Source organism: Erithacus rubecula (genome assembly GCF_903797595.1).
Source record: "Erithacus rubecula genome assembly, chromosome: 5".
NCBI classification, from domain to species: Eukaryota; Metazoa; Chordata; class Aves; order Passeriformes; family Muscicapidae; genus Erithacus; species Erithacus rubecula.
Genome location: NC_136687.1, coordinates 23,774,055 through 23,801,371, shown reverse-complemented (window position 1 = coordinate 23,801,371; position 27,317 = coordinate 23,774,055). Strand labels below are relative to the sequence as shown.

The window sequence follows — 27,317 nt, the reverse complement described above, 5'->3', positions numbered from 1 at the left end:
TTTACCTCCATTTTCTCACTTTTGGCTTGATAGCTAGAAGTGCTGAAGAACTCTCTGTACTTTAGATAAGATTTAATAAGCAACCAAGTCCAAACAAGAAATCTGTTTCTTGAGCATTCAACCCTGACTCTGAGGGAAGGCAGAAGAGAAAAGATAACCAGTTTCTAGAATGAAGCTCTGACAATAAGAACTTCTTTTATTTTGCAAGTGTGACTGGACACAGATTGCCAAGAGTGGTTGCAGAGACTCCAATGGATAGAGCAAGTTAATAATGAAAACAGGAAGATACTAAATCCAAGCATAGTCTATGTAGTAATGTCTTGGTTTGTGGGATTTTTTCTGTTGGCTTGGGGTTTTTTTGTTTGCCTGTTTGTTTGTTTTTCTTTATTTTGTTTGGTTTAGTTTTTTCTTTTTTAAATTCAGGATAAAATATGCAATAAATTTTATTCCTTGTTCCCCACTCATTAGGTTGTACTCACATGTATTATAAATAAGGGATTAGCAGAACCTCTTAAGCTGTAGGACAGACTCAGAAGGGAGGACTAGCATTTGGGTTACTCAAAATGAGTCAGATGTTCCCCTGGAGCATCTATTCTGTTTCTTGCTCTCTGGATTGTTGGGAATTGTTTGAGAGAGTCAACGTTATTATTTTCAAACCTATGGTGACACTTTTGCACATAATGTAATAGAAGCTTTCTAAACACAGTGTGAAAATTATAATCATATTGAAAACATGCAAAGAGCTATCCTCCAGTGGCATTTCAATAGAGTAGATTTTCTTCCAGAATTCACTAGAACCCCTATAAATATGAGGCCCAATAAAAGAGAATGGTATATGTGCATTTCAACCTTTTAATCTTGAATGTTATACAAACATTTAGAATATTGCATGTACTTTTGTGTTCATCCTGAAATATTGATGAATATGCAAAGTTCTGTAGGCATCAGAGAAAGATGTTTACTGGCTAAAAACAAAAGATGAGCCCAAACTGATCTGGGCATCTCAGGCAAAAGTGTGGAAGGACAAGGGATGGTTCATCATGAAGGAAATGAAATGGCAGTAATGTGAGGAGAATTGTTAAAGTCATTGAACCTCAGATACCCCAAAGATGTGACTGAGTGGTTTGAGGCCACAGGAATAGTTCAGTACTGATAGCATGCCAGGATTTAGCAGTGAGGAGAAGATGGATGTAAAATGAGCTCCATGGTCATCAGATTGGGGGTAAATAGTAAAAAAAGTTGTAACACCAAATGCCAGACTAAAAAGAGTGCCCAGCTTTGCTGATTAGCTGCATAAGACTGTTGGATCTTCTTCCAACTTCTCTCAAAGATACAGCTATGGGATGACACAGTTGTCACACTGTACTAGCAACTGGTGCTAGCACCTGGCTAGCAGAGAATATTAATCATATTAAGGTGTGTTTGCACCCAGAATAGGCAAATATATGCATTTTTAAACTTTTGAATGGTATACAGTTTTTGTGGAAAACTTTCTCAATATATCCAGAGTAAATAAGTTTAAGTAATTTCACAGTCATCTCATTACTAAATAAAAGGTTGAATTTCAGTCTGAATTGAAGAGAAATTCTGTCTATAGTTTTCTTTTACAGTGGAAAATTGGAAAATAAATATTTCTGAATACTAGTGTGAAAAGACAATAAAATGCTACACAATTTTTAAAATTCAAAATACTTGGCTAGTTCAAAATTTGTTGTGATGAGCTCCCAAAACTTGGAAGACTTTTGTATGTAGCTGTAATACATATAATCATATGGACTTGTAGGTATTGCATCTGTATTGTCTTTGCTTCATTTGTTATTAGCTATGTCTTACCCAAATCAAATTATTAGCATGTAGTCTGTCCCTTGTTCAATGCTTGTGCAATGCATAACCCAATTGTCCCCTCCTTCAGATCTTGGTAAGCCAGGAAAAAAATTTAAAAGCAAACCCTGGCTTCTATTTTCTATACAGAAAAATTGTGCAGTCTCTGCAACTAGAGATTTTTACTGACTGTCCAAAGCCTTGAGAAAGCTGATCAGCCCTCAGAGCTGGCCTGTTTTGATCAGGGCATTGGAGACCTCCTGAAATCCTTCCCAACCCAAAGTGTCAGATGATTTCTGTCTTTTTAATTTTGGCTGTTGCCCTGGCAGTGTGAGTGTGCCGTGGTAGCATAGTAGGTACACACCAGTGGGAAATGTGTTTCTGTACAGTACACACTGTACTGGTTTAAGGATGGTTTATTGTTCCACCTTAAAGTTGTCACTCAGAAAGTTAATGACTATTAATAAGGAAATAAGAAGTACCTTAATGGGTTATGAGATAGGCAGAATTCAAACCCACCTTTACTGGTATGGATAAGGGATCTCTAGCTCTGGAACTTACAGTTTTCTCAAGCCTGAGAGGTTATCCCCTGACTGATAAATTTGTTAAGTAAGTATGGAATTATTTCTTCTGTATTTAATTTAATCTCACACCATTTGTGGTTCTGTTTGTTTTCTCTCTGTGAAAGGTCAGTGTGAACCAATTACTCTGGAACTTTGTATGAACTTGCCTTACAACTATACTTACTACCCAAACTACCTGGGCCACAGGACACAGAAGGAAGCCTCTATCAGCTGGGAGTCTTCCCTTTTCCCAGCTTTGGTTCAGACCAACTGCTACAAGTACCTGATGTTTTTTGCCTGTACAATCTTAGTGCCAAAATGTGACCCCCACACGAATCAGAGGATCCCACCTTGCAGGTACTACACTAAACCATATTTCATTTAATTCTTGACTGTCTGCCATAGCAGTTTTTCCCAGTTTTATGCTTTCATTAAAAATGCTAAAAATTTTGTTTTGGAATTCCATAGAAAAAGGCTACTGCTGACCAGCATGCCCAGGTGCCTCTTTGCAGGGCTGCTCTCCAATTTGTGCCTGGTGCTACTCCATCCTAGGTGCAGGATCAGGAATTTGCTGTTGTTAAATTTCATGTCTTTGATGATTGCCCAATGCAAAGGCATCTCCTCTCTTGAGAGTCAACACCATCTCTTGGTTTTGTATCATCAGCAAACTTGCTAATGATGCACTAAACTAATGCTAATGATGCATCCAGACCATTGATTAATGTACTGAACAGGACATTCACTTGCAATTGAGCCCAGAGGAGCAGCACAGGTGAGCAGTCACCAGCCAGATGGAGCCCTGTTTGCCAGGACCCTGCAGCCAGATTTTCACCCAGTGCACTGTGAACCTGCTCTCTCCACTGTTGAGCAAGGTGACAAGAAGGGTGCATGAAGTATTTTCCATTTCTGAGTGTTTGATTAGAACTGTGCCACTATAAAAGGTGTTTAAGCATGGAATCAATTAATTGAATTTGGAGCATTAGCATTTTGTAATTGTTCCTTGCATTGGTGCATTACTTGATGCAAAGCCCTATCCAAATGCTCAACAAAACCTGAGATTTTAATGAACGTTTACCTTTCTAAATTAGGAATTCCAGGCTAACTTAGGTTTTCTGCTTGTCAAGAGTAAGTATTCCACCATCCTTACTGAATAACATCACTGTGCTTTTTGAAGTTATGCTTGTATTTGTTGGAAAGAGACTATGTTCTATAGATCTCATGGCTTTCTTAGCAGCAGTTGTTGCAGGTTAGAAGATCTAACAAATGACCAACAGGCAGAGCTCTGTGACCTACTGGCTACTAGACCCCTCTCATTCTGTATTTCTGCCTCCTTTGTTGGGCCTGCCTGGGCAGTTTTGATCAATTAACACCTTCTGGTTGAAAAAAAATGCATCAAAAATTGCAGTGCACATCCTAATGTTTCTTATCATGTGATACTGTTGGCAAATAGGTAACATTTCTTTTTCTAATGCTTTGATGTGCTTATTAATGCAAAGTAAGAGTGAACCACAAAGAAGTTTATGTTACTGTTAAATTCTCACATAGGAACCTAATGGGAAAGAAAATAATGCATACAGGATAGCTTCAAAGCTACAGAGGGGTTTGTGCAAGCTCTGTGTCAGGCTTGCTAGTTTGAAAATCAAGGGTTTGTTTGCTTTCTTAAAGAAAGCAATATAATAAATAAAAATTAGATTAGTTTATTCTAATGTAGAGTGATGTAAGGTAAATTATAGGCTCTTTACCATCATACCTAGCTAACAGATTTTAGGAAGTCTCATGATACAGTTGAATAGTCTTCAAATTTAAAGTATTAAACAGGTGAAGGGAAGCTTGTAAAAAGCCCAGAACAATTTAATTTGATGGAAACCTCTGGAAGTCATCTGGTCCAACCTGCTGCTCAAAACAGAGTAACATCAAATTTAGACCAAATTGATATATGACATAAAACTTTAAATCATAGGATTCAAAGTTCTATTTTTATGATAGTTTTGGTTTCACTCTTGATGTTAGGTCAGAGCTAAAGATTGTTTTTATCAGGAAGGGACACCTCTGAAGGTGCTCTAGATCTGTACTTTCTGCTTAACAGTTACATTTTAGGAAGAATTTCAGATACTCATATAATGTAAAAACCTAAAAATGTTTTAGAGATGAAAACAAAAATAATCTCATACCAATAAAAATTAAGTAAATTTGATATTTCAGGATAAATGTAAACCTAGTTTACATAATATTAGTCCAGGCCTACTTTGAAATTTAAATAGATTCTAATTCTTTCACCACAGACAGACAACTAGAAGGATTATAATATCTTGGAAAAGGTCAGCTTTGACCAAAGATCTGAGTGTGCAGAGAACACAAGGCAGAAGACACTTGGATGTTTCTGCTATATTATAATATTTTTGTTGTGGGTTTGGTTTTTGTCATTGGAAAATAAAAATTCTGTCATACAGAAATCTGAGGTTATAAAGTGGTGTCAGTTGACCTTTTTGATAATGAGGAGGATCTAAAAAGGAAGAGAGAGTCCATAACATGGTTGACTGACATCAATGCATTCTGTCTGGTTGCTAAACCCAATGATGAATTGTTTGGTGTGGAAAAACATTGCCTCTTCTTCATCTAATTCCTCAAGAGAAAAATAAATCTGGATGGATTAATACTATATTATTTTCCCAAAAGAGCATAAAATAATTAATCCTCTATGGATTTGTTTTGTTGGTTTTGGTCACAGTATTTTCTAAGCTAATTGCAAGAAAATAAAAAAGTTCTATTTGTTGAAAGGTCAGAGGAAAACGAATGGAAAAAAATGCCTTTCATGAAAGGAGCATCTCTAGAAGAAAGATGTATGAATAACCATATTACATAAAGGCAAATTAAAAGTGACATGAAAGAAATTGAAAAAAGAACCAAACCAACACTGGGATCCTCTGGTTGAATATTTTTAAACTTACTATGATCCCAGACAAAAGTAGTGGCTAAATGTTTCAAACATTAGGGGATTTTTCTCTTTGTAATTTTGAAGCATTTGACAGTGGGTGTTTTGAGAGACACCATGGGTGATTTTCAGTCTCAATGGATTGAACAAATTTTGCACTGAATCCCATCTTTTATATGGTTTAAAAAAAAAAAATGCTGCAGAAGGACTGTGTTCATGCCTTATTCATGATTTGACCCACCAAACTTGTCTAACACCAGATGAAGATGTAGAAGTTATTATTTTGCTCTAACTGACAACAGCCTCAAGACCACAGTGGTCTGAAGTTTGTTTTTCCTAAAGTTTTAGTTTTGTTGAATTCCCTGGGAAGTTCTTCACTCTTTTGTTTGCAGGCTTAAATATTTTTTTCCTTCTGAAACCACGTGGCTTCTGAGGTAGCCTAACCAGAAAAGACAGCATTTCACTAGTACAAAATGTGTTGGTTTTTTCTTCCTGAAGGAGACCTGTTAGTGATTCTTTAAAAATGTTCTCTGCCATCTCTTACAGAGGAGAGCATGTTTGTAAGCAGTTATATTTGGTTGTTATTAATCTATTTATAACATAGCTATTAATAGCATAACTGCACCGGCAGTGCCTTGAAATCATGTTTCAGTCATGATTGATATATGCATTTTTTTCATATTAAAACATCTGTTTAACTGTGATCGTTTTTCTTGATGTTTATCTTTACTTTGGTTAGGGTTATTAACTTCTAGTACCTATGAATTTCCAAGCCACTAATTCAGTTGCCTGGTGCAATTTTGCTTTGTCTCCCCAGGACATTGTGTGTACAGTCCAAGGAACGCTGTGAGGCTGTGCTTGGGATTGTAGGTCTGCAGTGGCCAGAAGATACAGACTGCACTCAGTTTCCAGATGAGAACTCGGACAACCAAACTTGTCTAACACCAGATGAAGATGTAGAAGGTAACTCCAATGCACATTACAGCAAATAAAAGATTTAAGTGGGTTCCCAAAGTCACTGGGACTTGCTTTTTTTATACCTCCTCTTTAAATTATTTCAGACTGAGTTCCCCTATTCAGCCATGCCAGTCTCTTGAGTTCTTTGCTGGATTTCTTGCTTCAGAGAATTGCTAGCACTCAGTGAAAGAGTTCCTTAAAGATCTGCCAACTCTGTTCCACTCCTTTGTCCCAGAATGGTATTGTGAGCTGAAGAAGAAGCAGTGAAAGGGTTAATTAGTGGAAAGTTATACCTGGTTTTATTCGTTGAAATAGACACATAATTGTCAATCTCTCTTTTTTTTTTTTTTTTTTTTTTAATTATTTTTTTATTTTTTATCCTGAGAATTCCTTATCCTTATTTCAATGCATAACACACCACCACAATGGTGAGAAGAGTAGCTCGGAAATTCATACCCACGGTACAAACATTGTAAGCCAGGGATTTGGCAAAGCAGTGACATTTGACAGAGGGCAGCGTGTGAGGGAGAGCTCTGGAAAATTTTGCCCCAACACCTTCCTGGTGTAATTATGAAGAGCCTTGTCCCATACATAGTTCCAGCCTCACCAGCTTTCTGTCCGTGTTATTTACCCTTCTGAAACAGCACCAGTGATAAATGAGTGCCCATGTCATGACTAAGCTTTTATCTAATGGATGAAATTATCTTTTCTCTGCCTGTTTGTTGTCCCTGACAGAATGCTCACCCAGCCACTTCAAGTGTCGCTCTGGGAGGTGTGTGCTGGCCTCCAGAAGGTGTGATGGCCAAGCTGACTGTGAGGATGACAGTGACGAGGACAGCTGTGGTAAATACATCCAATGAGTCAGAATGGAGGGCAGCTGCCCTCCATTAGAAAATGAGCTCCACCTTTCATTCAGTTACTTGAATTGTAGCATGAGAGTTCAGAGAATAAGCACCTTTTTTTGTATGTTTAAAAGTGTTGGGGTTTTTTTAAGACTGTCAGTAAAAATACTATAGCAAGAATCCTTAATCAACAAGAATCCAATTCATGGTAACTGATCATTTAGATTCTGATAACCATACTCTGGGATGTTTGAGTATTCATTAAAGAATCAAGCTAAAATATTTCTGTAGATTTAATTCTTTTCATATTGCTGAAGGCTTTACTGAGCTAAAATGCAACTCCCTGGCAGATTAAACCTTGAATCTGTAAATGCAGTTTTAAACTTATACATGATAATGTTCTCATTAGGATGTATAGACAGAAAATGTCATTATGATATATGGTGTTGGTGAAGTGGTTCCTGCATGTTGTTTTCAGATTGGTCAACCTCAGATTATAAGTGCAAGCATAAACCCTCAAGGTTTATTCTCCAATATATTTCTTTTACTGTAGATGCTTTTGATTTTTAACTTAAGGGGATGTATTGAGCCTGAAATAATCAAGAAATCTCTTGGTCACTATGTATCCCTGTGCACGCTGGCAGGACAGTTTCAGAAGGAGTTCTAAATATTTCTTAATTGACTGAGCTGTAGCCTTCAGGGAAGTCTGCATGCAGGCCTGGCATCCCCAGGGGCAAAGAGAATAATTGTTCATCACTAAGGATTTAGACAAAAGGTGGACATATGAGCAAAGGATTGGAAAACATTCCAGCAGAGTAGGGTTAAGGTGCACAAACTGTGAATTTTTTTTAAACTGAGAATGGGTTAAGAGGGAAGCAGAGTTTATGTGAACAACAAAACTGTAGCAATAAAAGAATTTCTAGTCAGAGACAATATAACAAAATCCAACACCAGAAAGCTAAACCTAGGTTAAGGTTCAATCTTGGCAGGCCTATAGAATGCTTCTTTTTAAAAAGCAGATTATTTTAATGTTTGCAGTAGCCAAGAGTTTAGTTATTCCCAATATGTGATGTATCCTCAGTCTCTGGGAGTTTCCAGATCATGCTTGTGTTCTCTCTCCTCTTTCTTTCCTTCCCTCCCCCATCCCTGTAAAAAAGAAAGAAAGGGAAAAAAAAAAAAAAAGGATATGCCCTCTGAAATATGATTTAATATTAGGTCATTCTCTTGTTTGGATTATAAAGGAAAGTCAGAGCTGATGATCATGGTGACTCTTTCAGAGTTTGACATCTCTTTACTTTGAATCAATTGTCTCAATTGCCCTCCCTGCCAAATATTTTTGTTGTCATCAATTTTGAACTCCTTAGAAAAGTAATTGTTATGTGTCTTTTAGGATAATTTTATTCTCCTAGACATTAACATATAAAATATTGTTCTAATATGTAACATTAATTTCTCAAGTGGATCTCTCTTTCTCTAAAGTCTAGACAGAATGTCACAAGCAATCAGCAGAATTCTTATCAGTTTCTATAAATACAGAAGGCTGTATCAGCTAGGAAATTACCACTGTCAGAGTGACATTACATTGACCAGGGCTTATACTGTTACTGAAGAACAAAAAGTCCTTGTAGAGCTCCAAAAGCAACTGTCTCCAACTTATTCATATTCCATGTGTGCAGGATAAAATCAAAACTTAATGATCTTTCCATGTGTAAATTGATAGCTCAGATTTTATTAGCTTTATCCTTTTAAATTGGTTTTCTAACATTAAAAAACACTGAATGTTTAATTTGAAAACCTTGAAGTGCTTTAAGTTACAGACATGGAACAGCTTTACAGTGCAGGGAGAAAGATACTGAAGAAGACTAGCTACAGCTTTCTTGTGCTTAGACTACTCTGGCCAAAAATGTAAGTTAGAAAGGAACTGAGGTGTGCTCTCCCCATGCAGAGCAGAGCTGTATTCACCCTTCTGCTAGCAATCCCTGCCACACTTTCACATGATCCTTGTGAAAGGAAATCTCAGCCATGCAATTGCAGTGAAATCCTGGGAATTCAGTGCCATTTACAATTAAAAATGCATGTCACAAAAATAATTAGGGGTGAAATATAAATACTCCACATGGTAGATGATCTCTACCAACAGTGTATTTACACACTGAATTCAGTAAGTAGTGAATTTTTCATAGGGAATTCTCTATATTTGTTTATGTGATTAGTTTTGGAGAGTCCTGGTACACTTCACAGTATAGCACTATAATGTATGATGAAGAGGAAAGGCAAGCATGTATTTAATCAATTGTAAACACTGTCCTAAAAATTTGCAAGGTTCATAAATTATAGGTAGTTTAAGCTTTTTAAATTTTATATTCATATCAAGATCCTAACATGGCATTCCTTGTTTGATGTCAGAGTAGAGATTTTGTTTTGTTTCAATTAATTTTTCATTAATAGTTATCACAAATACTGTCAAGAAAGAGACCTGGAAAGTGGTGATACCAATAAAGTTATTTGAATGTGAGGAATTAGTTTGAAAGATTAAGGCTATTTATTTTTCCAGGCTTTAACATTTATTTAGGTGTTTTTTCAAATTTAAACAAAATCAAGCAACCACACATTCAGGTACAGTTAAAGCCTGATTTTTCCAGTAATCCAGTAGGGATTCTCTGGTTCATAGTTGTAAAATATGTACTTCTGAATTAAAACTTCTTGGAAACAATGCATTTGTTTAGTAATTTACTGCTGATACACAGTTCCAGGTCCAGGCATGGAGAGGTGCTGCTTTAAATCCTAATTTTAAATTTATACTTGAACTATTTGCATGCATGAACAACAGGGCTATCAATTGAATTTGCCCTTAGATTAAAATTAAAAGTATCTTCTGAGAACAGGCCAGACAAGGCAATCAAATAATCTGGTTTAGTCAGGACACATCATTTTTATGGCTTTCTATAAAACCAGTCATACATGCAGGACATTAGTATGTCAAAGTATTTAAACTGGTATTACAATAAAATACTTTGTTAGATGATGGGAAAAAAAATGTGGAGTAAAACAAGAGAAAACTTGGGCTGGTCTTAATTTCCTCTAACTGACCAACAGGAATTTTACTGTCAAGGCACTTTGACATAATTTTGTATTACTTCTCTTTCTACCTTTCATTGTGATTCTGTGTTAGATTCTGCATCAGCAGTGCCAGAAAACATGTATATATTTCTACAGCTTTTCATAGAGATTCCATGCTTTTATAGGATTTGCTTTTGAAAGTCCAAGGAATTTCTGCAGACTTCAAGATCAGAAAAGTTCTTATATTACTAGTAAATGTAATTTAAGAATAGTGGTGTATGGGTTTTGAGGTAATTGAGCAAATGCCTATACCATTGTAGATATGCATGATATATAATCATAATATTATTAATTTAAAAACACTGAAGTCTTATGAAGTGTTATAATATTTAGATGCATTTTTAAAGTATACACTGTGTAAGTCTTATTTCCATTTCTTCATTAGTAACTGTCCTTGGTACCTTCTGAAATGTGTATTGCAAGTGAAAATATTTTGTGTGTTTCAGGAATTTCAAGGAAGAAAATGGTTGATTCAATATTGCATGCAAGTATTTCAGAACTGTGCTTCTCTGCCTGCAGGTTGTAGAGAAAGGGGTCTGTGGGAGTGTCCTGTGAAGAAGGTGTGCATCAAACACAGTATGATCTGTGATGGTTTCCCAGACTGCCCTGACATGATGGATGAAAAGAATTGCTGTAAGGACTCCCTAAAAAGGCTGGTCACATTTTTGGGATGTCGGGGTGCAAAATAAATCAAAGTAAATAGGCAGGAAGACTTAGTCATTCCCTCAGTTCCATTTTCAGTTTTTCTTTGTCACCAGTTTCTCTCTTTGATCATCTTGTGGCCTTTGTTGTTCACATCCTTGGATCCTTGCTGTCTGTTTGGTCACTCTCATCCTCTGTTTCCATTTTTTTTGCTTTTCTCTTTCTTCCTCCTTGTTCTTGTGCCTTCATACTTTTATTCCATGTAGATTTTTTATTTCTTTTCCCAAGTTTCCTCAACTTCATTCCATACCAGCATAGCTCATAGCTGCTCAATACTCATTTTTTCCTTGATTTCTATGTGATTTTACTTCTGATCTGTATCTTAGTAAATGTCATATGTCTCTCTTTTTGTTTAGTTTCATTCCTGATTGGCATTTCTTAGATTCTGTCTCCCTACCTGGCTCCACAGATTTCTTCTACAATCCAAACTGTGATCCAGACACCAAGCATATTACAGTATAACAGGGTGGTGTTTTGCACCACTTAATTAGTGGTTTGTCCAGAGTGTTTTTTATTTTCACTCTGAGCCAGGATTAAAAAACACACAAAGGAAATCGATTTTCTCATGTTCAGGCTTGGTTGTTTATTAAATTTTATTTAAAGTATGGAAAGTTCAACAACACTTCTAGCCACCAGCTAGAAGTGGGCAAAATGGAGAGAAATCCAGCTAGCTACAAGGTCTCTTAAAGCTAAGCAGTTCAATAGACAATCATCACCTGTATTATTTATATTTTTGACCCAATAACCGAATTTTCTTGACCCTAAGTGCACCATTAACTGTCCAACCAGAAATTACTACCTGAAATCATGAAGAAAAAGGAGGAAGAACACCGAAAAGAGACACCACCCAAAATCCTCTATCTTGTTCCATACCTATTACTATATAATAAAACCCTCAAATTTAAAACCCTTCACCATGTAAAATCACACACTTCTATTTTAACTATGCACTGTGACTTTAACTCCACCACTTAAGTTTGGAAGCCATCTCCAAGGCCTCAGGTCAAAAGCAGTGTTCTCCAGGAGTTCAGTGCCAGAAAGCACAGAAAGCTCAAGAATTCCAGGTTTCTGGAATCCAGCATTATGGTACACTGGTGGCATGGGCACACTGTCTGTGTACACAGTGTAGTTCTGTTCCAAGTGCTGGCCCTCACTTCTGTTTTTTACTGTTCCATGTGAGAATGGGATGGGAAGTGGTGGAACATCTGCAAACAGCAGCTGCTTTGCAGGCTCCCACCCTGCATACTAAGCTGGGAGGGAGTGCCCTGAGATGTCAGCTCCACTTTCATTTATATGTTAGTGGTACTCTGAATTCTCCTGTCTTGAGAAAACCTGGTGCATGGGCATGTTCCCAGGACAAGGAAGTGGAAAAGACATACTGGGAGAAAGTTTGCACAAGAAAGGAGGGATCATTGGTTGGTAAAGCTGGTTAAAAACTGAAATTTTTTCATTTTCGCTGGGATGTTTGGATATAATTTTGTGATTTAAAAGAAGTTGCTTCTGAATCTCTGGAGTTGTGTTGGTAGGAGCAATATGGTAGGCACATTTTATGTGCTGAGTGAAGGCTATGAGTATGTTTGCCAAATGAACAGCAGTCTGCATGTATCACTAGATCAAACTTTGTTTCTTTTTGGGAAGCTGAAGCTCACAAAACATTTCTTAATCTGCATTTCATTGTAAAGATTATACCATTTAACTTCCAAGCTCTGTCCTGTAATCTCAAGAAAGGAGGTGGCATTAAAGTGATTTACTTGTGATTACACATTAAGATCATGACAGAGAAAAGATTACCAAAGGGCTAAGGTTAAGCTAGTTTGTGATTATCATCACAGTATATTTCCTCTCTGCTTTTGGGTTGGCTTCTAAAATGGCACCAAAGTTTTCCCAGTTGAGGACTTCCAGTTTTTTGAATTATGTTCTCTTTGGAAGGTGGAATTAAAATGCTTTTTCTGTTTTTGCATTCTTTATTCCAGAGCCAGAGAGATCAGGGGTAGACAGCACTGTCTGATCAATCTGAATGATTTTTTGCTGTGGAGTGCATTTTTTGTACTAGTGTTGCAAATAAGTGTTTGATTGTATGGCAGTATAAATGATGTACATCAGCCAAACATGGGCTCAGCTGAATCCAGCTCCCTTCCATGCATCTGCTCCCTCTCTGCCTTCCTCCAGGTCTCGGGATTCCCTGATGATGGGGTTTATAAGAGCTGGAAGTGTGTTAGTGAGGAAGGTACTGCACTTCTACACACCTGCCTTTTGGAAGGAAGGTTGTTGGGGGAAAAGAAAAAGTCATTTGCAAAGGGAATTGGTTCCCACATTGTACAGACTCTGGAAATCCATATATAAGGATACCAGCTGTGAACTGGAACTTGTCTATCAGTACAGCAGTTCTCTACCTCCAAAGTGGAGATACAAATATATAATTTTCAAAGCAAGGGCAAATTACAAAATAAATATATGATTGCTGTGGATGAGAGGAAATAGATATTCATTGTGGTAAAATAATTTTTTCAAAAACCATCAAGAACTAAACAAATTTGGATCTGTCAGCTAAAAGCACAGAACAATATTTTCTCTTACAGCTTCTGAGGGGCTTGGACAAGGTTTCATGTAACAAGACCAGAAATTATATTAAGTAATCACAGATCTTGCATTTGTAAGCACTCTTCCTTCCCTCTGAATTGCAATGCCCTCTGCCACTGCATGGCAGCAGCCACCTTCTGCATCAGTGGCATCCTTGCTGAGTTTTGTTGCAAATCTGTCTCACTTTTCCCATTAATCTGATCTGTACCTACCTTCACCCTTTCTCTCAATTTTTTGTCTCAATGTGAATTTCACTTTAATTATGTGTTTCTCAGAGAGGAAGCATGTTTTTGTCTTTGCAGCATTTTGTGGAGAGAGTGAACTTGAATGTGCCAACCATGAGTGTGTGCCACGAGAACTCTGGTGTGATGGGCAGGCAGACTGTAGTGACAGCTCAGATGAATGGGACTGTGGTAAGTTTCTGCTCTGCAGTGCCTCAGAGTGGTGTTTGGGTGATGAGAGTAATCACTGGTGATTTAATTCAAAATACAGTGGGGGAGAGGTGTTCCCTCTGTTAGCAAAGAGAAGTGAGGTTGGGAAAAGTGGGATGAGGTTGGGAAAGCATGCAAGGAAGTGAGCAAAAGAGAAAGCAAAAGCTCAGTATGAAGTGTCACAGTGCAAAGAGGTAAAAAAAGTGATACAGCAAGAAAATGTGTAGATGATGTGTAATCTGGAAAGTATTGTGGACAGAGGAGACATTAAGAAGATGTTGAAATTTGGAAGGACCTTTTGAGAATCTTTTTTGCGTGTGATAAAAGCAGTTCTTGAACTTTCATGTACAGATCAAGAGAGACGAAGTGATGATGGTCTTTCTATTTAAGTTATCTAACTAGATTAAGGCTATAAAATTTAAGGCTATCAGCAAGCCATGTGAACCTGTGCTGGTGAATTAGAAGTATTTAGATTTATTCTTACCCTCTTGCCTTTGCTATTCAGTGTCTCATGCTGTTCACTCTTAGCAAGGTCCTGATAACCATACTTACCTTGGTTTTAAATTGTATAGATATTCAGGATGTAAAGCTAGGAAAAGTGCCAGCAAAGAATCTTGAATGTAGCTGTATGTTTTAAGTTTTCCATCTATAAAGCTATTTGAAATAATACTGAAGTTTTCTTCCTTTTTTCTTTCCAGTTACACTGTCTAAAAACACGAATTCCTTGATGCTCCTGACTGTTCACAGGTCAGCTGCTGATAACCATGTTTGTGCTGATGAGTGGCAAGAAAACTTAAGCCAACTGGCCTGCAATCAGATGGGTTTAGGGTAAGGTCAGTAGTTTGTAGCTTTGATGAATTTCTTAGGACAATTGGAGTGCTGGAGTTAGATGTGAACTATCGTTGATCATTGCAGTGTTAGACCTAGTGTAGAAATGGTTCACAGAGAAAAGAGATAACAAAATGTTGTGAACTATGGCAGGAACTGAACTTCACTAAAATCTAAAACTTTCACCAATTTATAAACATTGCATGATTGTTTTTAAAAGAGAGTTTTGAAAATATATTTTTTTTTTTTTTGCCAAGTATTAGTACTTGAACTTAGTTATTGCTGAGGCTCAGAATTGTTTGGGGATATAATAGTCTGTTTCTTCCTAAAGAATTAAAGCAGACTTAGGAAATACAGGAAAAATCATCTTCATTTATTTGCATTCTGCAATAAATACTGTAAATCAGACAAGTGGATGCATTTAACTTGGGCATCTCTGAACAACAAATTGTTAAAGAGAGGGTTTCTGTGTGGAACTCAGAAAAGGAAATGCCCTATAAGTGTCTTAATGCATGCACACTAAATTGTGCAATAATTGATAAAAAGTATAACTGCTGGATAAAAACCAAGTTCAGCTGCTCTGATATTCAAAGCTGTCTTTTTCTAGGAAGAGGTAAATCTGATGGTGTATAAGGCTGTCTTTTGCCAGTGTCTGATCCCCAAAGTGAATTAAGAAGTGTGTTTTCTGTTTGCTTTTCTCCACTACACATATTGACATGCATGTTCTTCGTACCTTTCTCAAAGTACACAGAAGGATAAAGACCCTGGGTTAGGGAGTCTGCCCTTGAAGTGCTCTGTAGGGCCTTGCAGTACAGGAATACTTGACATCTGTTCTAACAGATGCCCTGAATTGAAGACCACCTGTAAATAGACTGCCTGCCATTCTAACACACAGCAATTCTATACTCCTCTAACTGCTTTAATGTATCTAAATAATATTTGGTTCATCTTTATGCTTTAGCTTTATATAGCATCCTAATAAAGCTTTATAGAATCACAGAATATACTGAGTTGGAAGGGACCCATCAGCATCACTGAGTCCAGCTCCTGGCCCTGCACAGGACACCCCATTAATCACACCCTGAGAACATTGTCCAAAGAGATCTATATCTTCCCCTCTGCCTACCCTCCTGAGGGTAAACAAGGGACCTCAGACACCCCTCATACAGCTTCCCTTCCAGTCCCTTCACCATCCTCATGGCCATTTTTTGGATAGTTTAATGTCTTTCTTGTACTGTGGCACCCAAAACTGCACACAATATTCAAGGTGAGGCAGAGTGCAGAGCAGAGCAGGACAATCCCTCCCTTGCCTGGCTGTGATGCTGTCCCTGATGCCCCTAGGACAGGACTGGCCCTCCTGGCTGCCAGGGCACTGCTGCCTCATATTCACCTTGCCATTGGTCCTGACACACAATTTGCTTCTCTTCCCCATGATGCTTGCTGCTGGGGAAATGGAAAGCTATTAAACTATCACAACACCTCTGATTCCCTCCTTTTTTTCAGAGGTGTGCCTAGGCTGAAATCAGCATGAGCAGAAGGCTACACCTTTCCTGCTTCTTCACTGATGCTTGCTAACAGGTGTTATCAGTCCTACACTTTCAAGAAACATAAGAGACAAAAATGATTCTTAAATCTCACAAGTCCATTTTCTAACAGGGTGACGTATTCTACAAATCACATTTTCTACAAGATCTTTTTAGCAGTGACAGGTAATTTTTTCAAGGGCAGTGGAAAATTCAAATCTGAAGTCTACAACTTCAGTTTGAGTCCAATACTAATTTCTAATTCTTTCTTGCAGGACTTCAGAAACCCAGACTAGTGTTTGTCTTTCTTTTCCTAATGCCTGATTTTGTCAGTCACCTGAAGCCTGATTGACTTAGCTATTCTCCAAGTTTTTGTGGAGTGGCACTTCCAAAAAATACAATGAATTAGCTGCAAAAAGCCATAAGAAAAAAAAAGATGTGTTTCCAGAACTGATTTCCAAAGTCATAAAAATCAAAAGGAGTAAAATGAGTAGTATAGTTACTTAACTCTTTTGTTAACATTCCATAGGCATTCCGTGAAAATGTCACAGAGGGTAATGTTTTTATATGGTGAAATGGAAGACTGAATAACTGGAGTTTCATGCCACTGTGAAATCTGATCTGAAGCCATGAACTTCATCTCTTGGCATTTATGTGCTGTATACATTATTTAATTGATTTGTAAAAGGAATGGCTGAATGTGAGGTTGATAATATTGACTTTTTTGACAATCTCTTTCTACTCACCATTGAGGGTGCAGGTAAATTAGACTGTTTATTGCACAAAACTCAAATAAAACTTCCCCTTTTCACATTAAAAAAAAAAAAAAAAAAAAAAAAAAAAAAGAAGTTTTATGTAGTGCTTTTCTGCAAGTATTCCCAATGGGAACAACTTCATTTTACTCCTTCAGAAAATTAAAGCTGTGAATATACAAATTCTGTCTACATTAGAGCACAATGTAGAACCACCTTTAATAATTAATTACAGCAACCGTTGATTTTGTTTTAATAGCTCTCTTGTTTATTCTTATAGAAAAATAATGCATGTGAGATATCAAATTGAAAACTTATTAATGCCTTAGACCAGGAATTACAATGAATGGTAGCATTTGGGATTTTTATTTTCTGTAAAGCTCTGCAAACTATTTTTCATAAAATAGCCTGATGCTTTGCCAAATAAAAACTCCCAATTGCTATATAATGTGGTAATGTTCAAAATACAAAGGCAATGTCTTTCTAACAGCTTTTGGATATTTTAGTTATTTAAAAAATAATAGATATTTTAATATTTTAGGCCAAAATAATCTGGATAACAAATGAAGACTCTTAAATTACAGTGGTTAAAATTAGTTTAATTTAACGGGTAGTGGTAACACATTTTACAGAATAGCAGTCTGTCTGTTTGGAGTGTATAAACCTTAAATCTGAAGCAACATTAAAGTTAATTCTATTCTGGCATTTCACAAAATGCAAGCAGTTTTGCTGGCTGTTTGCCAATTCTAATTCCACAGATGATGTGGTTTTCCAGTTTTTCATAGCACAACTCATGGAATGTGTTGTGTGATGCATGATGCAACATCACATAAAGCCACAAGTTCCAGGCATTGTCTGAAAGGCTTTGGACTAATGATGGCTGGTGCTCAAGTTATGCAACTTCCATTCTTAGCAGTTCTTATGCTTTCATCAAGTACGAAAAATGTTACATTTGTTTGTTTGTAATGCTGAGAGCTTAATGGGAATGCTCAAGTCTTAGGTTTCATAGTTTACAACCAGATGGGACTATCATCTCACCTATTCTGACTGCCTCTGTGTGTCAGAACATATGCATTTATTCAGAGACTCCTGACTGAGTCCCAAATTTCATGACAATGAATTTAAATGCAATCTCTGGCAATTACTTTTCCTGTTAAGACAGGCAGAGAACAGAACAGCAGTCAGTCTCCCATCTGTCCTGGTGTGTGCTAGAGGCTCTGCTGCTGAGGATGGGTGTGCTGTGGAGGTTCAGTACATGATGTTGGAAGAATGTATTTTGTCATGATGCTCAGTTGAAGACACCCATATACTTGGAAGTCTACTTTCTTTGTTGATGAAATGGTGATCATAAAAGCATGATCTGCTCAGCTCTGAAATTTGATAAAGGCAGTAGTGGAATTGTTCTGTCATTCTGTGAAAATATTCAAGAGCTTGTACTCAGTACAGCACAGGGGAGTTTTACTTCACCTGCTTGTTCCAGTCTAGTGTAACTGCAAAATCACAGCTGTCTACCAAGTTACTTGTTTTTGAAAATCTACTGTTATCTCTTTCTGTGACTGCTGCTCCTGTTCTTGGGGACTGTGTCATGGTGGTCCACTGAAACCAGCAGCTCCTTTTCTTTCTTCCCTCTGCTGTAGCATCTGCTGTGTGTGCATTTATGAAAGGGATGGGCAAGTCTGGTGTTGCAGCCTGGCCTTTTGTCTTTCCTGGTACTTTTTCACTCAATGTCTTTGGTATAAAGATCTTAAATATTTGACAACTGAGCAGTCAAACTGCTGGATGAACAACCTCTTGTTTTTACATGATTGAATTTGGTTTTTTTATTACTCTATAACTATTTCTGCAAGAGGAATAGTGGAAGCTCAGCTTAATGTTTTATTTGCTTAAAGATCATGACAGAAACAATACCCAGGATCTTTCTGTCATACGTAATAAATTTGAACTTCTGAATGAAATTTCATTTTCTCCAAGAATAAACATGACATTTAGTGAAACAAATTCCGTGCCTTAGAGGAAGTATTTGAACTCATTAATTCAATCTAGATTTCTAGCCCCATTCAACAGAATATATCATACTCTTAACCTACCCTGAATCTATTAATGTTTTCCATGGCCACATTGTTCTATTAATGCTATAGATGATGTAGAAAGATTGCAAATCTTTTCACATTTCAGTTAATTTTTAAGAATGGCAACTAATAACTCATTACTGAAATTAACTGAAAGTAAAGCTGTGGTAGATTTGGAAGGCTGTCCTAGTAAATGGAGCAATAATAAACCAGTGTTCAAATATGTATACTTTATTCAGTGTATTAGAGTTGTGCTAGATTAATATCTGATAGATGATGTTTCATCTTTCATGTACATATTTAGTTTAAAATACAATTATTTGAATAAGGTTGTTTTTGAAGAAATTCCAATCTTATAATTCCTGACAAATTGTGACAATTTCTTCAAATAGTCATTAAGCATGTTTTCAGTCCCCTCATATAACACTTTCTAGTTCCATGATTGGAATTTTTTTTTTTAAAGTAAAATGATAATTGTTATTCATAATGTTATTATCTCAAACATCCTTGGACCTGTCTAAATGAGTTTCTGGTTAATTTGCCATAGGTGGCCATACTTGTTCTCCAGAGGTGCCTTCCAAGCCCAACCATTCTCTGATTGAAAGTACAAGAATATTACCAAACAAGGAAATGTTCTTATTCTAATGATTGATAACAAATCCTTTTTTCAAATTATTTTATGCTGTGACTTGTACATTATAAACCTACTGCCCCCTTTTTTCTTTCCTTTTTTTTTTTTTATCCAGGGCCTTCCAGATTCAAATTTACTCCATTTAACACTAAACAGATATTCAGTCTCTCTGGACTGAAAATTTATTCTGAAATTTGCAAGTTGAAATGTTTTGTTTTTTTTATTTTTAACTTACATATTGAAACTAAAATAGTGTAGATTTAGACTAGATATAAGGAATAAACTTTTCACAATGAGAATGGTGAAAGACTGGAACAGATGAAATGGCAGACACCTCATTCCTGGAAATATTCAAAGTCAGGTTGGATGGGACTCTGAGCAACCTATTCTATAATGTAATGACATGACTTGAGACCTTGACAGGGGCAAGGACTGCAAGAAACACAGAGTCTTTTATCAGACAAGCTTTCAGACAAACAGGTCTTTATTCAGCTTTGCTCTTCCTGCTGTGTAATTCAGGAAAGTCTTATTTGACCTCCACATCCTCTCCTCAGCTCTTACCAAGCATCCTAATGCAAGACATTCTCTGCATATCATTAAACAGGTGTCCTTTCAAAGGTAGGCTTAGCTCATGAAATGATGTCAGCATTAGCTGTAGATATAAAAAGTAAGCTCAAAAATTTAAAAATGTCTGTGAGACTATGGCTCTCAAGTTCTGTTTGAGATGGGAGAAGAAAAATTTAGTAATAAAATAATAACATGTCTTGAAAAAAGCATAAATTACACTATGGGAAGATTTCTTTGTGAATAGTAATTCTGTAAAGGATGATGTCGAACACAGAAGCAGGGGAATTTTGTTCAAATTCGGTGAATAGTTTCGTTACAGCAGAAAAAATGTTGAAAAATCAAATTATTTGTTTCAAATCCTTGAAATTAACTAAAATTTTGTTTCAAAACAACATTTTCCTCTGAAACTCATCCTTTGTATTTTTAAAATGAAAAGTTAATTGACTTTAAATGAAGGACTTCACATTTAATTTGAAATTGAATAAATACTTCCAGCTAAGAAAATCTAGATTTTATTTGAAGCTTTAACTCTAGATGCTCTCTGTTGGTCTTTTAAGTTTAGCTACAAAATGATACTTTATGAACCCATAATTTACAGACTCAGAGAACAGAATGTTGTGGTTTAATGCCAGCCAGCAGCTCAGCCCTGCAGAGCAGATTGCTCACTCCTCCTGGCAGGTGGGGGGAAAACAAGCCAAAAGAGTGGAAGAAGGCTCATGGGTTGATAAAGAGAGTTTAATAGGTAAAGCAAAACCAAAAAGTTTAACAGGTAAAGCCCACAAGCACAGCAAAACAAGGAATTCATTCACCCCTTCCCATGGGAGGGCAGCCATCTCCAGGAAAACGGGGTTTCCACCTTCACCTTCACCACCTTCACTTGGGAAGACAAATGCCATCACTCTCAACATCTCCCCCTGCTTCCCTCTCCTTCCTCCCACTCTGCCACTGGGCTTGAAGCCCTGTGATGTGGAGCATCCCTCTGGAGAGGTGGGGTCAGCTGTCCTGGCTGCAGCCCTGCTGAGCCCCCAGCCCCATGGATGCTTGGGTGGGGTGAGGAGCAGGAAGGGATTTGGGAAAGCAAGAGCAAAATCAGCCCTCTGTGAGCAACACTGTTTTCAGCACAAATGTGAAACACAACCCCATGCTTGCTCTGAAGAAAATTATCCCAAGCAAAACCAGCTGGCAGAGATAAAGCAAGCAATTTTTTTTTTCAGTATAATTACGACTCATTCTTCATAGATTTGGCTAGTTTATCAGATAGGAGATAGGACTGAGGGATTTTGAAACCTGAAAGTATCAGTGTTTACCAACTGTCTACCAGAAATTTTTAAGAATAATTTAATCATATGTGTTTATTTTTTTCTGTCAATGCAGTGAATACTTTTGATTTCTATTTTCTGTGTTTCAGTATGTGTTCACTTTAAAATTTCAGATATCTCTGATTTTAATGCTGTTAAAATCATGGTTTCGATCTCTTACTCCATTTTCTGTGGCATTTGTGGCTTTAGAGAATTCTGCTCAAGACCAAGAAACATTTTAACCAATATGTACAGACAGAAAACAGATGCTGTTCCAGCTCTGAAAGAGGCCTAATTTGTTTTAAATTAGTGCCCATATGAATGTAATCCATTGCCTTCTGGCCTATCTCAAGGCTTCCTTTCTCAAATCTGCTGCCACATGAGACCTACAAGAATCGAATTACAGAATCTAAACTGATGTGTGTCACTGTTACTTGGAAGCCTATCTAAAAGAAAATCTTTTATAAGCATCATCAAGGGGGGTAACATAAGTGTTCACAGAAACCATTCTAAATATATAAATTAATGTATCCTGGTTTTGAGTGTTTCATATCAAGCTGTGACCACCAAAAAAAAAAAAGGTATAGGTAGGATCTTACTTTTCCTAAGTAAAATAATTACAAAATTTAATGCAGGTGTGTTTTGTAGTTGTTACCTTGATTTAGAAGTACATATTTCCTTAATTCTGATTATAACTCACTGTAATCTGTAATTCAGAACTGCAGGTTTCATCACAACAATCAGGTATTTGGTATAATATAGATTTGGATTCATCAAATGATATTCACACCTTTTTGCACATTTTTTAGTTACATATTTTATAGATCAGACACTGTTTACGAGTTTGTAAAATATCATTGTACACTGTTATGAAATGGTGAACATCATTGTTCAGAGAAGATCATAGGGCAGAATGTCACCATAAGAAAAAGGTTTGCCTATTTTTGGTAGGAAAAAGGGTGGGAAATATGGAAGAGTGGACATCTTTATATGTGTGTTGAAAGCAGACACTGAGAAGGAAAACTCCTTTTGCTGTGCACATATGCCTGCACATTCTGGTTAGTAGATCATGGAATTATATTTGCTTAATATGCCCAGAGAAGGTTCTGGAAAATAAATCATGCAACAGGCAGGGTCTGGGCCATGACCTCAAAGTTTGGTTTATTCTGCCAGCTGTGTTGAAAATATTTCCATATGGTTGCACTAACAACTTTACCATATAATAGAATTCTTTGATCTCTGTTAGTTAATGCAATCAAGTGGGTAAAGAATGTTGGTGTTTTGTAAAAGTTTTTTCAAAAAAGAAATATAGTCTATATTGAGAATTGGACTTAAAGTAATATCCTGGCTGGCATTACCAGGAGCTATCATGAGAGATTGGGTTCAGAGGCCAATTTAAGGACACATCACAGTTTTTCTGAAATTCTCTTATTCTCTTTTCCATGAATTATAATTTAGAATTTGGCCTTTGACCAGTGTTTTGGAGAGCACTCGTTGAAAGTCCTGTCATTGACAGGGATTGATGGCCAACCTGTGCTTGAAAGCTGCATGACAAGTAATGTAATTTAGAAATGCTCTATTTTTTTCCATTTGGCAGTCAAGGTTTAATAAAATAGCTGTTTCTTGAGTCTATCAGGCAATAACTAGACTGAGGAAGTGGATATATGAACCATTGGTGAACCATTCTAATCATCACATACTTGTTAGGTTGCTGGAGAAGAACGGGTTTGACATCATCACCATTGATTTGTTCTGTTTCACAAAGCAGGCAGCTCCAACTGAGAGATACTCTCAGGTCTTATTAACAAGATTTAGGCTGTTCTTCACTGTTAAATTTTAATGGATTTCCAATGACAGGAATTTAAGAAAATATTTTTTCTCTTACCTCTTTTGCATATGAAGATCTATTTTTTTTTTGCATTTTGGGAGTCCAAGAAACTGTTGAAACAGTATCAATGTGTGCATTGCAGTAAATGCCACCAGAAAGTTCTTGCTGTTCCTGATTCCAATTCTGCTTCTTGTTGGGAAACACAACTGTCCTATGTTGGCTGCCCTGGCTTCTCAGGGTGATTTCATTCTCCTAACTCTGTATTTGCCAGTGGCTTTGCCATATCATTCAGATGTGCATCTGTAGAGTAAACAGGTATTTTAGGGTCTCCTCACCTTCACACAACTCTAACACAGAAACCTACCAGAAGTTCTATCAATGTCTTTCATTTGTTTCAGAGGACCATCCAAAACAGAACTTGTAATGGAGAATGAGCAAATGCAGGACCAAAAGTGGCTGAATCTGCACTCAGACTGGAAGAATAAGAATGCATCCACTTTACATGCACTTCTAGTGAATGGGTAAGTAACAGGTAAAAAAGGACCTATTTCACTGCTGTGGGTGGTCACTTACCAATGCAGTGATAAACTCTTTGGTGAGCTCTTTGTTTCCCATGGTATCTGTGTATAAATCCCAGCACATACTCATGTAAGTTGTTAAGATACAGTCTGCAATTATTTTAGTTTCTAAAACCACTGTAATCTCTTTTGAGACATTTTGTGAATCCTCAGGTGCCTGTTTTGGTAGAATAAGAACACTTGAGTGATACTTGAAGCACCTGGACCAAACAGTTTGTTAAATCTTTGCTGAGCAAGAAAGTCCAGCAAGTACTATATAGCAAAATCTGCAGCAACATCCTCTGCAGCCCATGTAGTCTGGATTCATTAATTGGAGCAACCACAGCTTCTTCAGTAGAGGTTATATTAATTACAGTAGGTTTCCTTAGCTGTGGCTCCAGATGATAGTATATTCCTTTTAATTAACCCAATTAAGCAGATAGTTACTAATGAGAAGCCAGGATTTCATGGCTGAGACATTCAAAGTGTGACTTTGAAGAGCCAGTGAACTAAAAATCCAGGGCAAAACTGGGAGAGCAACCTAATCCCCATTGGCAACTGCATTCTTCAAAAAGCAGTTTCATGGTTTCTCTATTCTCTTTGAAATGCCCAAGAGCTTTCAGAACATCCTTCTTTTGTAGAAAATCCTTCTGTTTCACAAGAAAAGATTGTCTTGGGTAATATGTGTGAAGACAAAAAAATCCAAGGAAGAAGTCTGTTTTTCTTTTGCTTGGCTCCATTATTTTCTATAATCAGTTTTCCCTAGTGGCAGAATACTAAAAGGATTGTGCCTTCAAGGACCTGAGTTTCTTACATCTCAATTTTGTACCTTTTTTGTTTGACATTAGTATTTTTCCCATTCCTTTATGTTAATTTATGGTTCTTCATCTAGAGGGGCCATTACTGAAGGTGCCCGATACTTGAAAGTTGTCTTTTTAACTCTTTGATTTTCCTTTCTCACTGTCTTTTCCCTCTAGATTAATAGTATCTAAGTGCTTTTCTCCAGAGTAATACAAGAATAAACACCTTGGGTTGTAACTAGATGCAAAGGCAGATCCACAGTCATATTCTGTTCAGGCACTAAAGTGCAAAGCAGAAATTTCAAGGTACTTTTTGACGTTTTTGAAAGAGGTGTGCTAGGAAACATATGAAGTAATGGATCTGGAGCCTCTGAGTTACAAATTCTAGTCACAAAAGATTTAGTTTTGCCCAAAGTACAAGTTAAAAGAAGGAAACCATCATTAATGAGGATTATTGTTAAATCTATTGCATAAATGAAAGTTACATGTAGGAAACAGATGTTCAGTCCCCCTGATTTCAGAAAATGGATAACAAGAAGTGAGAAGCTAAGGGGGAAGGGTGCATGAAGGGTGAAGCTGTTTTTGTTTTGGCTGCATCAGGCATCCAATCCAGATGAGTGGGAAGTGCTCCTGAGCCCTGCAGTCTAGGTAAATTCATCTGGATCAACTGCAACATGTAAAACATTTGTGCTGTGGAGTATGTTGTATGTTTAAAGAAGTTGCCAGGGTTCTGGACTAATGGGAACTTGGCCAAGAACTAACAAATACACCACTATTTCATAAGGTTTTGATAGAAGGGAATGGCACAGTGCAGGCAATGCACACATAAAAGCATAAAGTTTTCTCTTTAGAGCTGGCTATATGGTAAGTCAAAGAAAGAAGTGTAAAACATGAGCATGGGTGGTCTCAGTTATATTCCATATATTATCTTTGCCTGTCAAAATTGTGTACAAAATTTTATTTCATGAAATTGGTTTAAATTGGTCTATCTCTACTATATCTAGAAAAATAATTTTATTAACTGGGTTTTCAGGAAGAGAAATAGAATGATTTTCATAGTGTATGAATGAGGTATATGCAATGTAAGGGACAATGGTTTGGTTAAATTCCAGATTCAAGGTAATCTGGTGGGCTGGCTGACACTGTTGTTTTGCCCACATTAGTATCCATGGCTTAACATGAAATGCAGCCTCTTTTTAGGTGTTTTTTAAAGATCCTACCTACCTGCTGGGATTAAAGTCTGCAAAGAATTACCTGGCAAAGAAATGACCTGTGTATCCAGTCCAATGTAGCTCTGCACTTGCCTCAGAAAAGCATGTACACAGTAGGAATGAAAAAACTGAATGAAAAGTAGGAATGAAAGATCATCTGTAATCAAAGGCATTTCAAAGAAAATCCTGTCCTTTGACTGTAAGGAAGAGGAGACTGGCAATCTGTGCTTTTCAGGTGCTGCAAATAAGAACTTGACAGGCTGTGCATCCCAGCTGACCTCAGAGCTGGATCCATGCCCAAGGAGCAAGGTGGTCTGCAAAATAAGTAACACTACTCATGAGATTAATTGTAAAGCTGAAATAATATTTTGAATTATCTTCAGGCAGATGCTGGAAACCATGATCTGGCACAAGAAGCTCCTTGAGTTCCTTTTTACAGTTCGAGAGAATTACAGCAGTGAATGCAATAGCTGTGCTGATTTTCAATTTACCAACATTAATCAATTAATGAGATTTCTACCATGTTTTGTTTCTATATTTAGACAGACGTGTCAAAGCAGAAGCAAAGTGGCTCTCTTTTGCACTAAAGAAGGTAAGAGAGAAATGCTTATAAAATAGATATTTTTCAGAATGTGTTAAATCACTTTAAAAAATGTAGATGTTTAGTGTGGATACATTCTGAAATTTTTACTAAACCTCTGCAACATCCAATTTTGCACTGGGTTTATTTTTCATTACTCAGTTTAATCAGCTTTTCTTATATTTTGACTAGGATGCTGTGTGTAAGGTACAACAAAAGGAATTTGGTCAGCAGGTAGGTTTCAAAAAGTAAATTTGATAAAACTTCCTGCTGGAAATATCCTTAACCAGCACAGTGGATAGCAGACTATCTGCCTGGGAGCTGAAGCTGTGATTTGTTTGTTAAACTCAAGGGGACAGAAGAAAGTAGAAAGTTACAGGCCAAGTCTGTTGGCACAGCAGTTTGTACAATTTTAAGTGATTTGAAAATGCAGAAATTCTTCATCTGTGATGAAACCATGTTCTATGGACAAGGAGAGCTTTGCTGAAGAACATTTGAACTACAAAGTAGATTGAGTCAGGGAAAAGAAATTACAAGACAGGAGCTAAATTTGGGAAACTAATCAAAACATTTGCTACTCATCAGAGGAAGGAAAAACTCAAAGGAGCTTTCAAAAACCTTGTTGAAGATATTTTGTTCTGACATATGTTGCTTACACTATGAAGTTAAATGAGCACAGTAAGAATTATAAGGTACAAGTAGCCATTGCTCCAGTTTATTACTTC

General features: G+C 36.9%; 1 protein-coding gene across 3 annotated transcripts in view; it reads left to right on the top strand.

Moving 5' to 3' along the window:
- The window catches only part of CORIN (corin, serine peptidase), a 113,825-nt gene that overhangs the window by 76,407 nt on the left and 10,101 nt on the right, over positions 1–27,317 (top strand). For all 3 annotated transcript variants that reach the window (XM_079305756.1, XM_079305754.1, XM_079305755.1), the window contains exons 11-18: positions 2,510–2,741; positions 6,134–6,279; positions 7,009–7,116; positions 10,755–10,868; positions 13,820–13,930; positions 14,647–14,776; positions 23,843–23,965; positions 26,555–26,604. In XM_079305756.1, coding sequence (XP_079161882.1) covers positions 2,510–2,741; positions 6,134–6,279; positions 7,009–7,116; positions 10,755–10,868; positions 13,820–13,930; positions 14,647–14,776; positions 23,843–23,965; positions 26,555–26,604 — 1,014 coding nt within the window. The remainder of the gene's footprint in view (positions 1–2,509; positions 2,742–6,133; positions 6,280–7,008; positions 7,117–10,754; positions 10,869–13,819; positions 13,931–14,646; positions 14,777–23,842; positions 23,966–26,554; positions 26,605–27,317) is intronic.